At 43.9% G+C, this 15,147-nt stretch overlaps 1 protein-coding gene across 1 annotated transcript in view; it reads left to right on the top strand.

Annotated features, from left to right (window-relative positions):
* si:dkey-237i9.1 (SEC14-like protein 1) overlaps window positions 1-14,829 on the top strand; it is a 54,726-nt gene extending 39,897 nt beyond the window's left edge. The window contains exons 9-16 of the mRNA XM_056280007.1: window positions 986-1,074; window positions 1,429-1,499; window positions 4,739-4,910; window positions 5,117-5,251; window positions 6,035-6,169; window positions 6,765-7,016; window positions 8,927-9,105; window positions 11,423-14,829. Of these exons, the coding sequence (XP_056135982.1) occupies window positions 986-1,074; window positions 1,429-1,499; window positions 4,739-4,910; window positions 5,117-5,251; window positions 6,035-6,169; window positions 6,765-7,016; window positions 8,927-9,105; window positions 11,423-11,528 (1,139 nt within the window). The 3' untranslated portion in view covers window positions 11,529-14,829. The remainder of the gene's footprint in view (window positions 1-985; window positions 1,075-1,428; window positions 1,500-4,738; window positions 4,911-5,116; window positions 5,252-6,034; window positions 6,170-6,764; window positions 7,017-8,926; window positions 9,106-11,422) is intronic.
* Window positions 14,830-15,147: the final 318 nt, after the last annotated feature.

Below are 15,147 nucleotides of genomic sequence, written 5' to 3' on the forward strand. Positions count from 1 at the left end.
TCATTACACATGCTTCACTACTGGATATATACATGTATATATATGTGTGTGTATATATATATATATATATGTGTGTGTGTGTGTATATATATATATATATATATATATATATAAATTATCCAAACTACACATTTCATAATTCTCTTCCTATTAGGGGTGTTATTGCTGAGTGGTAATAATTTATAGAAAGTAAAAGAGTCATGCCCCCCCCCTTCACACACACACACACACACACACACACACACACACACACACACACACACACACACACACACACTTCCCGGATGTGAATATTTAAAAAACAGAGGGTTGTTTGTGTTTTTGTTTGACACTGCATCCCTCAAAAGGGACAAGGGTGGCACAGTGGTTAGCGCTGTCACCTCACAGCAAGAAGCTCCTAGGTTCCAACCCTGGGGTTCGAACAAGATCCCAGGTCCTTTCTGTGTGGAGTTTGCATGTTCTCCCCGTGTCTGCGCTGGGTTTTCTCCGGGTGCTCTGGTTTCCTCTCACCATCAAAAAGACATGCATGTTAGGGTTAATACTCCTGTCTGTGCCCCTGACCGAGGCATGACAAGACAAACTGGAGTTGGTACCCGGGCGTTGCAGGGCGGCTGCCCACTGCTCCTAGCTACACAACTGGGATGGGTTAAATGCAGAGAAGAATTTCCCCACAGGGATTAATAAAGTAATAAAATAAATAGTCTTTATTTGCACTTGCAGTCACTATGCAGAGATCGCAGTGATTAATATCTATTGCATACTTTTGAAAATGGCAAATGTCCGTAAATGTGCTTTTATGTGTTATTCCCATTCCTGAATGGTAGAGGTCAGCATTTAAGGAGAATCACATGTAGGAACTTCCAAACGATGTAGAAGAAGGAGAGGCAGACAAGGCGTACTGCCTATTTAGTTTGCAGCGGTTGTTGATTCTTACAGAAGATAGATCGTCTTTACTGATGGTGTGTATATCTCCACGTTCTTTCAGATGGGCGCCCCCTGTACATCCTGAGACTGGGCCAGATGGACACCAAAGGGCTCGTCCGAGCTCTCGGAGAAGAGTCTCTGCTCAGACATGTAGGTCACATTCTGATCTTTATGTCTGCAGGTGCATCTTTTGTGTATTTGGCCGTGTCCATATCAGTGTGGCTCTGTTCATTTACAGGCCTAAGAATGCACTGAGACCAGTTGCATGCCTTCACGTGTGGTCACACAGTAGTGTGCACATAGCTATGTGTTGTAACATTTGAGGTCCTGGGAGCTGAGTCTATTCAATCACCAGATTAACTGCAAATCACTCTGGAGAGAAGCGTCAGCCAAATTTCTAAAAATAGTACTGTGTGTGTGTGTGTGTGTGTGTGTGTGTGTGTGTGTGTGTGTGTGTGTGTGTGTGTGTGTGTGTGTGCTCATGTACACTGCTTTCCTTCTCAGGTGCTGTCAATCAATGAGGAGGGTCTCAGACGCTGTGAGGAAAATACTAAGGTGTTTGGACGACCTATCAGGTAAACACCATGTCCAGTCTAACCAAACTAGCTCCCCTCAGAACAAGTGGCAAACATGCTCCAGCCCTGGTTGCTTAATAATAATAACAATAATAATAATAATAATAATAATAGTAATGCCTTTATTTATGTAGACCTTTCCAAAACAAGTTACAAAGCACAATTAAAATTACAATAAGCAAATCGTTAACACTAGAACGACTGGGATTTCACTCCTACCTAAAACGACCATTTAAACTCTATATTCTATCAAGATAAATGCCCAACTGAGATATTAATGCATTTCATACGTTGGTATGTCTGTTAGGAAACGACTGACACCAAAATTACCATTTTAACAACTTTAATACTTTTTTTCAAACAATTTAAAATGGCCGCTGTCCAACGCCTGTAAATACTGCAACACCTCGGTAGTAGTCATGGTGCGTCTGTAACGGCGTCTGTACCCAGACATGTTGGACATCTTCAAAAATCAAGTTTAGACTATTACTCTGCACTGGAGAACGCTGGTGTGTTTCTAGGACAGAGCCATGAACTTCGTGAAGGAAGTGATGCGACCAACACACGTCATAAATAGTGACATGACGCGCAAATTACGAGTCTGTGAATGTTCTCATTCATCCAGGTCATGGTTATCCAAAGGAGTTGAATCGGCGAAACGTCTTCACGGATATATACCAAGTCCAGTTGCACTTGATTCAACTCCTTTGGCAAATTACGAGCCGTCTTTTCAACGGCTCATGGTCATTTTAGGTAGATTTTATCTTAACTTTTTTTGTGCAATTGATCTAAAACTAATTTTAATGCAAATATATGCAATTTTAGGAGCATTAGGGGAGCGGCAGGTCTGTGTCTTTTTTTTTCCCACAAAGTTATTAAACTTTGAAAATCCAAAACCGTCAAAATGGCGGCCTTGGTCGTTCTAGTGTTAATAAAATATTAAGGTGAAATTCAACAAAAGATAATAAAACAGAGAGTAAAATAAATAAAAAGCAAGTCTAAAATAGTGAGTTTTTAAAAGAGACCTAAAAGAAGACAATGTGTTAGCTTCCCTGATCTCCACCCGCAGGCCATTCCACAACCGAGGAAAGGCCCGGTCACCTTTGGTTGTAAGGTTTGACCGAGGTGCAGCCAGGAATGACCTACAAGAGGATCTTGGGTTGCATTCAGGCTCGTAGGAGGTCAGCTATATTTTCTGGAGCTAACCCTCTACGAGCCTTAAAATTCATCATGAAAATGTTTTTGAACCTACTCTAAAACAGACTGGGGGCCAGTCAAGTGATTTTTTTAAAAGCGGTGTGGTATGTCCTCTCCTGTCGGATCTGGATAATAGAGACGGGGATGTGAGCTGTGTTGACTTCGTCTCCAGCTGTGGCATGGGAGGAAATGCACAAAGACAGGAAGTCTAAGAGGGGGAAGCAAAACGACTAGTCTGACAACTGGAAAAGGGGGAGGGAAATGAAAATGCCTCGAAATTGCACGCTGATCTACGGACAACATGTTCCCGTCCGGGCGCAACCGTTTGTTTAAAATGTTGAAGTGAGCATCACATTTGCTGCAGCTTTTGTTCATCTGGCCGTGATTAATTTGTACACATTTAGTAAGAACGCTGAAAAAAAGCTGATTACATTTTTATGCTAGCAGACTGAAAGAGGGTAGCATTTTCAGGCAGTTGACTGCATCCCAGAAGGGCTTCGATGACACACTGGTATCATCAGCGCATCATTCATGGCTTTGTGACGGCAGAAAAATGTCAAAGCTATTTGGATGCGGTTCAGCTGCTTGTAGTGTGGGCACCAACACAGCTGGCAGGGTTGTGTGGCTTAACACGCACTCGGTGAGTGAATCCCAAAGAGTGTTATTTCATACCAGAATAGAAAGTGTTCGACAGCATCCTCCTGTGAGTCAGATGGTAAATTGGAGGGTTGGGTTTAATGGGAATGGTATGTACCCCCCCCCCCCCTCCGCCCCCGAAGCCCTGTCGGAAGAGAGTAGAGAGGCGGCTGAGACACGAGCCATCCATGAATGCTGGTAATGATAAAAAGCATAATTATTCCCTGGCGTTAAGTGTTGGAATTGAACAATCTGGGAAAGCATGGAAATATTGTTGTTTGCTTCAGAAGCTCAAACACCATCAGCTTTTACTCAGCCAGCTGCCGTTTCATGTTTTTCTGAGTGGCGATTTTTAGGATTTTTAGATTTTTTTTTAGGGGGCAGGAGTCTCCGTGGACTATGATGTTTGTGGATGACATTGTGATCTGTAGCGAGAGTAGGGTGGAGGTTGAGGAGAGCCTGGAGAGGTGGAGGTATGCACTGGAGAGAGGAGGAATGAAAGTCAGTAGGAGCAAGATGGAATACATATATGTGTGAACAAGAGGGAGGACAGTGGAAGGGTGAGGATGCAAGGAGTTGAGGTGATGAAGGTGGATGAGTTTAAATACTTGGGGTTGACTGTCCAAAGTAACGGGGAGTGCGGAAGAGAGGTGAAGAAGAGAGTGCAGGCAGGGTGGAGTGGGTGGAGAAGAGTGTCAGGAGTGATTTGTGTCAGAAGGGTACCAGCAAGAGTTAAAGGGAAGGTTTACAAGATGGTTCTGAGACCAGCTATGTTATATGGTTTGGAGCTGGAGGTGGCAGAGTTGAAGATAGTAAGATTTTCACTGGGAGTGACGAAGAAGGACAGGATTAGGAACGAGTATGTTAGAGGGACAGCTCAGGTTGGACAGTTGGAGACAAAGCAAGAGAGACAAGATTGAGATGGTTTGGACATGTGTGGAGGAGAGATGCTGGGTATATTGGGAGAAGGATGCTGAATATGGAGCTGCCAGGGATGAGGAAAAGAGAAGGCCAAAGAGGAGGTTTATGGATGTGGTGAGGGAAGACATGCAGGTGGCTGGTGTGACAGAGGAAGACGCAGGGGACAGGAAGAGATGGAAACGGATGATCCGTTGTGGCGCCCCCTAACGGGAGCAGCCAAAAGTAGTAGTAGTAGTAGAGCGATTTTTATCCATAGCATGATTAAGGTCATGCTGACGAGCCCAGCCTCTGTCTCTACTAACATATATATAGCACATACAAAATGTTCAAAAATGTTTGTGAGGTCAGCTTAAATGAGAGAATTTTGAAGCATTTCTATGTGCGTGTGTGCGCACGTGTGTGTTAATAACATGGCACCATGTGTTGATCCATTTCCTATTCCTCCCATACACACTCCGCTCTATCCCATGCCATCTACCTGGTAGCTGTTGGACTTGCTTGGTGGATCTGGAGGGTCTAAACATGAGACACCTGTGGCGGCCGGGGGTCAAAGCCCTTCTGCGGATTATCGAGGTGGTGGAGGCCAACTACCCAGAGACCTTGGGGCGATTGCTAATCCTGAGGGCTCCCAGAGTCTTCCCGGTCCTCTGGACTCTGGTGAGAACGGCGGAGGAAATACACTTTCACTGCAATAATGTCACACTCATTTACAGCATACAATCCATTTGTCAACATACAAAAAAAAACCCCACACTGGTATACCTAGAAAAAAAAAAAGGATATAAAAAATCAGAAATAAAAGCTTGTTTGCTGCAGTGTGTTTTTGCTTGTAAGCCCTCGCCATTCTACTCCCCTTTCTGTAGGTCAGTCCATTCATTGATGAAAACACACGGAAGAAGTTTCTCATCTACGCAGGGAACGACTACCAGGGCCCTGGGGGACTGCTAGACTACATTGACAAAGAGATCATCCCTGACTTCCTGGGCGGAGACTGTATGGTGAGTGTACATGTCCATGTCTGTAAAAAGAAACAAGATTCATGCCATGAGTTTGTCAGGGTATGATTCAGTCTGTTCTAGATTCTTTGAGACGGGAGCTTTCAAAGGTGAAAAGTTAATTGACCTTTCACAAAATAATTACTGACACAATGATCCACCAATCAACGCTCAGCAATAGCCTCTGCTTCCCTTGACATCCAACTCTACTAAACATTGATATGATCTGAAATCCAGCAGTATCACCCCACTAAGGGCAGAAAAGATCAGCCTGAGCAGATAAATAATGCCAAAATGGTAAAAAGGTGTTGTTAGGGGGCATCCGGGTAGTGTGGTGGTCTATTCCGTTGCCTACCAATGCAGGATCACCAGTTCGAATCCCCGTGTTACCTCCAGCTTGGTCAGGCATCCCTACAGACACAATTGGCCATGTCTGCCGGTGGGAAGCCGGATGTGGGTATGTGTCCTGGTCTCTGCACTAGCACCTCGTGTTGTTAGGGAAAACTGTAGAACAGATTCACGCTCTCCTTAGTTTGTATCCCATGGTGACTGAAGTTATAATTGTGGGGGTCATCTAGAAAGTTTAATGGACATGGCCACAGCAACTAAAGGAGGCAGATCTTGGAGATATTTAGGAAACAGCCTGTTGATGTACAATACTAATGCCCACTGGGTCTCTTCAGCTGCCCTCATTTTTTGTGTTTTTGTGTGTTCTACTGCCCTCGTTTTTTGTGTTCGTGTGTTTTCTCATGTTTTAATTCTCTCTCTCTCTCTCTTTCTCTCCAGTGTGAGGTCCCAGAGGGCGGCTTAGTCCCCAAGTCTATGTACCGGACACCTGAGGAGCTGGAGAATGAGGACGTCCGCCTATGGACAGAGACCATCTACCAGAGTGCCAGCATCTTCAAGGGAGCGCCGCATGAGGTGAGGCCAAAGTCTTGCCACCTCTGCTGGGAGAGGGAAAAGAGGGGGTGGTGGAGGCGATATAGTACATTGACCATGCAGAGCAGGACAATGTCACTGGGGCCAGGTACAAAACATTTTTTAAGTGACAAAGTCAGTTTTCAACATTCTGTTCCGTCTTCTTCATACTAAGTGGGTAACGTTGTGCATTGTACAACAAACTGTACATGTGTTTTACCTCGAATTCTGGCCCCCTGTGACAGTACTGTCTACGCTTTAGTCATGTCCACTGCTCTTCCATAGTGTTAACTTAATTTGCTTTGAGTATAGTGCCACCCAGTGGTTTATCTTGTAAATGAATAAATCTACTGCAGTTGAAGGAGAAATCCAGGGAAATACCATAGGCATGACAGTGACATTATGCTTACAGTGTTATGTAATTCATACTACATGACAATATGGCTCTTTTTCCTCTAGAGAATGTTTTTTTTTTCATCCCAGTTTTATGATCCTATGACATTTCAAATGCATATCCTCATTTCTCTCTCTCTCTCTCTCTCTCTCTCTCTCTCTCTCTCTCTCTCTCTCTCTCGGTCTCTCTCTCTCTTTCTACCAGCTGCTGATTGAGATCATTGATGCCTCCTCTGTGATCACCTGGGACTTTGACGTGTGCAAAGGCGATGTAGTTTTCAACATCTACCACTCCAAGAGGGCCCCCCAACCCCCTCGCAAGGAGCCCCTCGGGGCCCATGGCATGACCTCACCGGGGGGCAACAATGTCCAGCTCATCGAGAAGTCTTGGACCCTCGGCCAAGACTACAGCATGGTGGAGTCCCCACTTACCTGCAAGGAGGGAGAGAGTGTGCAGGTCAGGATCCACTATGCAGAGTCACTAGCTGTGTTTGTATCCAACTGTTGCACAGATTTGAAACATATTTTTGAAAGGGCAACAAGAAAGTAAAGTGTGTTTCCATCAACTGTTGAGCAAAGAAATCGCTTCCCTGTGCCAGAGTGCTGCAGTATGTCTACATTATCAAAAGAACGCCATAGTGGTTCCTCAGCAACAGCAGCTAGCTCAACTGCTAAAAAATTCTGTTCCCATTACCCTTCATTGCACCGTATCTTGATTAAATTTTTTCACTTCAACTGAGTGTAACATCTTTGTTGTGATATTTTGGGTTTTCTTTTAACAAAATTTGACATCGCATGGGTGTCTGGGTGGCGTAGCCGTCTATTCCATTGCCTACCAACACAGGGATCACCGGTTCGAATCCCCGTGTTACCTCCAGCTTGGTCGGGCATCCCTACAGACACAATTGGCCGTGTCTGCAGTTGGGAAGCCGGATGTGGGTATGTGTCCTGGTCACTGCACTAGCGCCTCCTCTCGTCGGTGGGGGCACCTGTTCAGGGGGGAGGGGGAACTGGGGGGGGGGAATAGCTTGATCCTCCCACACACTATGTCCCCCTGGTGAAACTCCTCACTGTCGGGTGAAAAGAAGTGGCTGGCGATTCCACATGTATCGGAGGAGACGTGGTAGTCTGCAGCCCTCCCTGGATTGGCAGAGGGGGTGGAGCAGCGACCAGGACGGCACGGAAGAGTGGGGTAATTGGCCGGGTACAACTGGGGGAGAAAAGGGGGGGGGATCCAAAAAAGAAAAAAAAATTGACATTTCAGTTTAACATCTCTTCGCAATAAGAATGGTTTTACAGGAGATCGTGTTGATGGAAATATAGCTTGTTTTTATAGTCCCTCATATGAGCTTGTGGATATTTATTTCCATTTTTGTTGTTGGTGGTGGTGGTGTTGTTGACCAACACGAACAAGGAGATTGGGGGTTATAAATATGAACGAGTTCTGCATCTCTAATTCCACTATTTATCCAGACCTCTGCTTGAAATATAAGATGAATAAAAATGTACTTTTCAGTCAACATCTATATATATTAAGCAAGAGTGTATGTTTGTATGTTCGCTTAAAACTCCAGTAATACTCATTGTAGAACAAAAAGAAAGGTATCTTTAGAATCAGCACTTTCCAAGGACTGCACAGCTCGGAAAATATTTCATAAACCAAGTAAACATTTTTATTTATTTGTGAAATTGAGTTTTATTTTGTGGCAGCCGCCACCGAGCTGCCCTTCCGGTTTCACAGACTTCAGTTTCCCTGCAAGCCATGTTTTGCAATGACCATCAACAAAGCCCAAGGACAGACTTTTAAAACTATTAGAGTAAATCTTTCTGCTCCATGTTTCTCACACGGCCAGTTGTATGTAGCTGCCTCCAGAACTGGTAGTGCAGAAAGGCTTTCTATCCTAGCGCCAAATAGTAAGACACGCAATGTGGTTTACCCTGATGCACTTGAGCACTGAGCGATTAATACACACATTGGCAGAGAATCTTGATGAATGGATTGAAAATTATGACATTTGATAATTTTCGTTAATAAGATTTGTTTATCACATGTATCATATCATAAATTATCCTATCTTTCATCATCGATTATATCGTCAAGATCAGATTGTGTTGGTTGTTTTGGTGAGAACATTTTCCCTGAGCAACGCCAGGCACCTCTGCTAGTATCTTCGTAAAGGGTAAAAAAGATGGTGTTTGATAGTAGTAGGAGATGGATTCTCTGGATTATTATAGACCATAAGGGCGTGTCTTGAACCTGCTTCTCTACAGGCAGTGGTCATGTGTTCTCACCATCGCCGACGTCAACGGTCAACCATGCTACATACTTCATAGCAAACAGCTAACAGATCACTCTCCTCTCCCCAGGGCTCCCATATCACACGGTGGCCGGGTTTCTACATCCTCCAGTGGAAGTTCCACAACATGCCTGCCTGCTCTGCCACCAACTTGCCCCGCGTCGACGATGTCTTGGCCACCCTGCAGGTCTCCTCGCATAAATGTAAAGTCATGTACTACACTGAGGTGTTGGGCTCTGAGGACTTCAGGTTGGTAACCGTGTGTGTGTGTGTGTGTGTGTGTGTGTGTGTGTGTCAGAGTAAGACAGTTTAGCTGTGCATATGGGTTCATGGTTTTATAGATGTTTTGTATCATTGTGTCCAAGCCATATTTGATAGTATTTTTGTACTGATATATTGCTTTTTTACCACTGTATTGTTAAATAATATTTATTTTCATAAAAATGTGTGACTCATGTGTCACCTCTGTTTTTCAGTTTTTCCCCCTATGTCTCTACAACCTACCACATAGTGCCACGTATGACGTTTGATCTTTGAATGACATAAGTCTGTAATATTGCCAAATGAGTTTTGAAAATGGCCCCAAGAGCATCATGGGATGTTGATGGCCCCCAGTTGTGAAATGAGGACATGCTTCCCTCTTCCTGAGGCTCCTTTTAATCAGCTCCCGCCTTTTTCCTTTCAATGCGCTCCTGTTTATCGCTCTCCGACCCCTTCTCCTCCTCTCTGTCTCTTCCTGTGAAGAACGGCTTGCTGTGATGTGCAGAGTTTGTAAGTGGTCCAGTGTGTGCACTTTTATTTTGTTAGCACTAGCTTAGCACCATTGCCGCTTTTGCTTGCTAATTTGAAAGAACCGGTTCTAAGCAGACATGCTGCCAAAAGAGCACCGAGATGTCTGCTTGCGCCCCTCTCTGCTTAATGGCTTTTGCTAAATCCAGCTAAAATCCACTTTAACCGTTCTTGGTGTGCTTCACTTGCATTTGAGAAAGGATCTTTGCACTGTGACAGTAGTGTGTAGTCACGCACTTTGCTGGCCCAGGTCATCTGCTTGCATTACTAACAATATTAAGATACTAAGTTGGTTTGAGCTGAACACACTCAAGTACAGCTAGCGTACACACATACGCCCTCACCCAAAACAACTTCCTGGCATCTGCATTTAATATCGACATCCATCCTTTTGCACCACCGGTTCACTTTGCTTTCAGCGCACTGCCTCTTTCATTACTTCCTTTTTTAAAATAAAGATGGAGAGTACTACCTAACTCTAGTCTAGTCATACCTAACAAAATGTTTTGCCAATGGTATAGGACGGGCTCAAGGGCATCATTAGAAAACAACATTCTAAAACACAAAAAAACTTGAAACATCTAACAAAAACGTGTTTATTTTAATATTTTCATTCCAAACATTTGTGCCCTATGGTCTAAGAACATTTTTTGATAGGTGAAGTAAAGTCTCCCTTTATGCTTGCAGAAGTTTGCACCTTCATTGTAATGGCCATATGTTCACCAGAGCGTAAAGCAGTTTGTTTGTTAATTTTGTAACTTCTCTCAGCCAGCCTCATTTTAACTGCTGGTGCCAAATGTATTTTGGCACCAAAGTTCCTTCCAGAAATTCTGTTGGTCATTGCAGCCTGTAGCAGAGCCTGAGCCTTGTATGCTTAAGAGTGCAACTTAGACCTCTCGGTTTGACCTGGCTGCATGGTTCTGCATCTAAGTCTGCATCATGAGCGCCGAACTGTTCTAAGAACAGGATGGGTCTAAGGACAGGGTGGGTCTAAGGACAGGATGTTGTATTGCTGTAAAGCCCCGTGAGGCAAATTTGTAATTAGTGATATTGGGCTATGCCAGTGGTTTTCAAAGTGTGAGGCCTGCCTCCCCTTGGGGGCGCCAAAGAGTTTCAGGGGAGGCACAGAAAAAAATAAAAGCAGGGAAGTAGAAGAAAATGTCTGAACCCAGAAGAAAGTGCAGAGTATGACAATGTATATTTAAAGTTGGAATTTTCTTGGGCCGGGTCTGCCGATGCTACAAGGCCACAATGTGTGGTATGTAAAGAGGTGTAAAGAGTGAACAATGTGTATTTTCCCCCAGAGCGTGTTTTTAACTCAACGGGTCAGGTTAAGCCCTACGCATGTTGTCGGGATTGCGCATCAATAGGTTGTGTACATTTATATTTTCACCATTCTGTTTTGTTAAAAGGTGATGGATATATGGTCACTTTTCTTCCTTTTTAAATTTGGAAAATTATTATTATTATTGTTATGCTTATTATTAAAATGGCGGAGGTCCCCGGTGACTTGATGTTCTCTGGAGGGAGGCTCACTGTCTTACACTTTGAAAACCCCTGGACTATACAATTAAAATCAACTTGACTTAACTGGTCAGCGCAGAAGCTGTGTACCCAAAATGCATTGCAGTTGCCAACTGGAAGACTGTAGTAGATTGAGTTCTGGACAAATTTGAAATATTCAGAACTGTAGAAGACATGAAAACATTGCTCTCACTAATTTGTTCTCCTCTGTTTCTCTCTCCCGCCCTCATCCTGCTCCCTCTCTCTCCTTCAGGGGCTCGATGACAAGCCTGGAGTCCAGCCACAGCGGGTTCTCTCAGCTCAGTGCTGCTACAACCTCGTCCAGCCAATCACAGTCCAGCTCCATGATCTCCAGGTAGAAGCTGGTGGCGCTGTGGACGCCACGACCCACAATCCTGGATTTCCCCCCAAAGTCAACCCAAGCCAACTCCCCTTTGCCCCCTTCCTCTTAGGACTCTGTACTACTAAACAGTCGGTTTTGTTTCGGAACTGAGACGCTTGCACAAACAGAGGTTGTAAAGGAAATATAAAGACTGCTTGTACAATTTAAAGGGCTGTTTTTTTGCACAAAGGTCATGTATTTTTCTTGCCTAGTATGTCGACTGGGCTGCAGGATGAATCAGAACATTATCACAACCTTGTGTTTTGTATTCTTTAGTGAGGTAGAAGCCTTACAGGTTTGGCGATGGATTAGTAATGTTAGAGACCTGGAATCTTGACAGAGCAATATTCTCATTTTGGCAGCTCTGGAGGCGCTGTTACATATATGCATATACATTAGGACATGCACATACAAAGGTCACTCGCACATTACTTGTTGTACATGGACTACATAGAAACAACAACAAACACAATGACACGCAAAAATCTACAGTGTTTGCCATATTGCCAGATTTGTTTATTCAGTCTGGTGACTTGTTTATAGTAGGTCAAATGTAGGTGGTTGGGGTAAACTCTTACTAGACTTGGGCCGGTTATCATTTCCAAGTAACTACTGTTTGTTTTAGCTGGTAAGAAGAGCCAAATGGGTGGTGTTTACTGGACATGACAGTTGAATTTGGACGGTGATGGGAAGGTTGCCAGTCACAGAAAAAGATGCATCTTAAAAAAATGAATAAATAAAATAAAATATAATAAATAAATAAATTTTTACAATAGAAAAGATGCAAAAGATATGTTCAGATACTTTTTCGTATTTGTTATTGTCTAAACCTTCTGCCAACTTCTGTGTAGTTCTGTGGCAATTCCCACCTATTTGGCTCATTAGGGTTATAACGAATGAGAAACATTTGCAAATGCTATCTTGACCAAGTCTAACTCTTAGCGAGGTCACCTCCTAGAAGCAATAACAGTTTGAATTTATACTGTTTGAAATATTTCTATTTATCATGTATGTGGTTTGAAGAAACTCGTATGCAGATGACACTGCTCTTGCAAGACACAGATAGGCAGACAGAGGTAAAGTTTAAAAAGATATGTTCTGTTTTTTTAATCAAAATCACAATCAATTTGTAAGAGGAGAAAACACTTCTCTGTATTTACCCTGACAGATTTTTAATCGACTCATCAATTAACTTGTATCGTAATATTAACGACCACAACCAGTTTGCTTTCTGTCTGTTTGTCTGCAGCGTTGGGGAGCGCCTGTAAATAAGTCGGGCTGTCAAGGAAATGCCTTGATTGATTTGTGAATGTGCTACTGATTGGCTGGCTCTCGCTAACCAATGAAACGCTTGAATTTGGAAGGTCACCAGTTGATGCGTCGAAACTGCCACTGTTAGATTTTTCTCTCTCTCGGTGATGTAGATTCAGCGCAGATGAATGAACGGGACTGTGATGAAGCTTATCATTTGTCACTGCTCTATTAGAAACATGTTTAATATTGAATGGGGTTTTATTTTGTTTGGAGTTGAGTACTCACTGGGATAGTGCGGTGTGCTGTGTTACTGCGTGTTCACATGGCGGTGAGGTTTACAGTGTATTACTTGGAGTTGTGAAAAACTTCTAGCCATCAGAGCCATGTGTCAAGAACCATTTTAGCCTTTTGTAATCAACAGAGATGTACCTGCTTTTTTTCTGAGGGTCACTACTGGTAGATCGTCAGCTTTGGAGTGAATGGCGTCGATATTTCTTAATGCAATGCAGTGTACCCACGAGCATACGCTTTATCGTACAAAAACCATGTGCTAGTTGCCACACTGACCAGCCCTTCTGAAGGGTAGATAGTAGTCCACCCTCATTCACAGCTGACTTGTTGTCATGAGGTTGTTTAGCAATGTCCTGTATTTTACAGACTAACTTTTGTCAGAGAGGCGAAGAACATCTTGGACAACCTTAGCTGTTGACTTGCAGCTAGCTAAGGGAACTCAGAATAAATGCCTTTTGGTGGTTTGTAAATGTGAGGAGCAGTGGAGTTGAGCAGTGTGTCATATAACAGGCACAAAAGTGATATGGGGTTGAACCATTCTTTAGTTGACTGGTTAGCGCAGTCGCCCGTGGCGCAAGAGACCCGGGTTCGCTTCCCGGCTCCCCCGTGATTTCGCTACATTGGTGTCAAAAGTGGGATGGTGAGACTGTGAGGCCATTGGAAGCACGTGCACCCAGAGACACATGGCGATGTTCCCAGGCCCCAGCATTTTGTTGTGACAAACGGTGAAGCTTGGGGCAGCTCGTTGGGCACTTCCTCACTTGGCTAGCACAAAAAAGTAGCCTCGAGCACGTTTCTGCACATGGCAATAAGGAAACGGACACGGTGGATCGCTCTCACATGGAATCAAAGTCACTGGCCCCCATGTCTGTTTTTACCTGCTGTGTCAAACTCTTTTTAAACATTGTTAATGAACTGTCACTCAATTGATTATTCATAAGGTTAATTGCAATAACAGATTGTTTTACTGAAAAGAGGACCTCTTCAGGATGAGGGCCGCTTAAGGGTGGTTTGTGTGAAAGAATGAGTGTTTATTAAACATGGAATTAATATATGCCTGTAAATGTGTGTACCGGTCCCCTGAACCCCCACTGCAGCTGGGTTCCTCCCCTCTCACTTCCTGAAGCATGTCTGCAGGTCCAGCAGTCTCCCGTCATCTCACATAGGACTTCCCCGGCACATTGTTTCTGCCCGGGGTTCATCTGATCGACCAGCAGTCGGCGTCAGTTCCACACACGAACCACCTCTCCTCTTCGTCTCGGTCCATCTCCCTCGCTCACTCTGGTTTTGTCCCCCTCTCTCTCTCGGACGTTTTTCATTACGTTTGTCCTCCTTCACGCGGAGTGGATGTGAGCTTTGTAAATCCGCCTCACGGGGTTGAGGATTTGAAGCCATGGACTAACAGTGTACGCTGAGCAGATGCGGCATCTTTATCAGGTTCATCTGAATTCAGTGTCACTATGAGATGAGAGAACCGGCAGTCTACCGTCACCTTCCCCCCTGACTTTTAACTCGTTCAGTGGGAACACGCTCATCCAGGTCTCATCGACAAATGAGGGCTAAAACCATTTTGCATTCGTCTTCCTGCTTCTCCCTTCTGGTATCGTTGCATATCTTCATCCTCTTCCCTTCAGATGACAATTACGTAAAAAAAGAAAAAAATGTCTGTTTGGATTGATAGAAAATAACGCCTTTACATTTTTTGAAATCATTAAACTTGACTTACGAATTAACATCTATGGGCTCGTGTTGTCTTAATTGAAGAAGGTGCTCTCCAGCTTGTGACGGCGGCGAGGTTGTGCTTCGTTATGAGATCAGCAGTCATCGTGGCGTGTGTGCCGATGCATTTAACAGTTTAAGCTAATCGTACTATTGCTACTATTGTGTCAAATGTGATTCACAGGCTGGGGCATTTATACCCAACTTGCACCTGCACCACACTAATTGACTTTAAGGCCCAATTCACCAGGTTGGCTTGCACCATTTAACCAGAGGAGCTGAAATTAATGGTGCTAAGTTTCAGGATATATACTGTGTCAGCATGATGTGGT

The sequence above is a fragment of the Lampris incognitus genome, chromosome 5, assembly GCF_029633865.1.
Source record: "Lampris incognitus isolate fLamInc1 chromosome 5, fLamInc1.hap2, whole genome shotgun sequence".
NCBI lineage: Eukaryota > Metazoa > Chordata > Actinopteri > Lampriformes > Lampridae > Lampris > Lampris incognitus.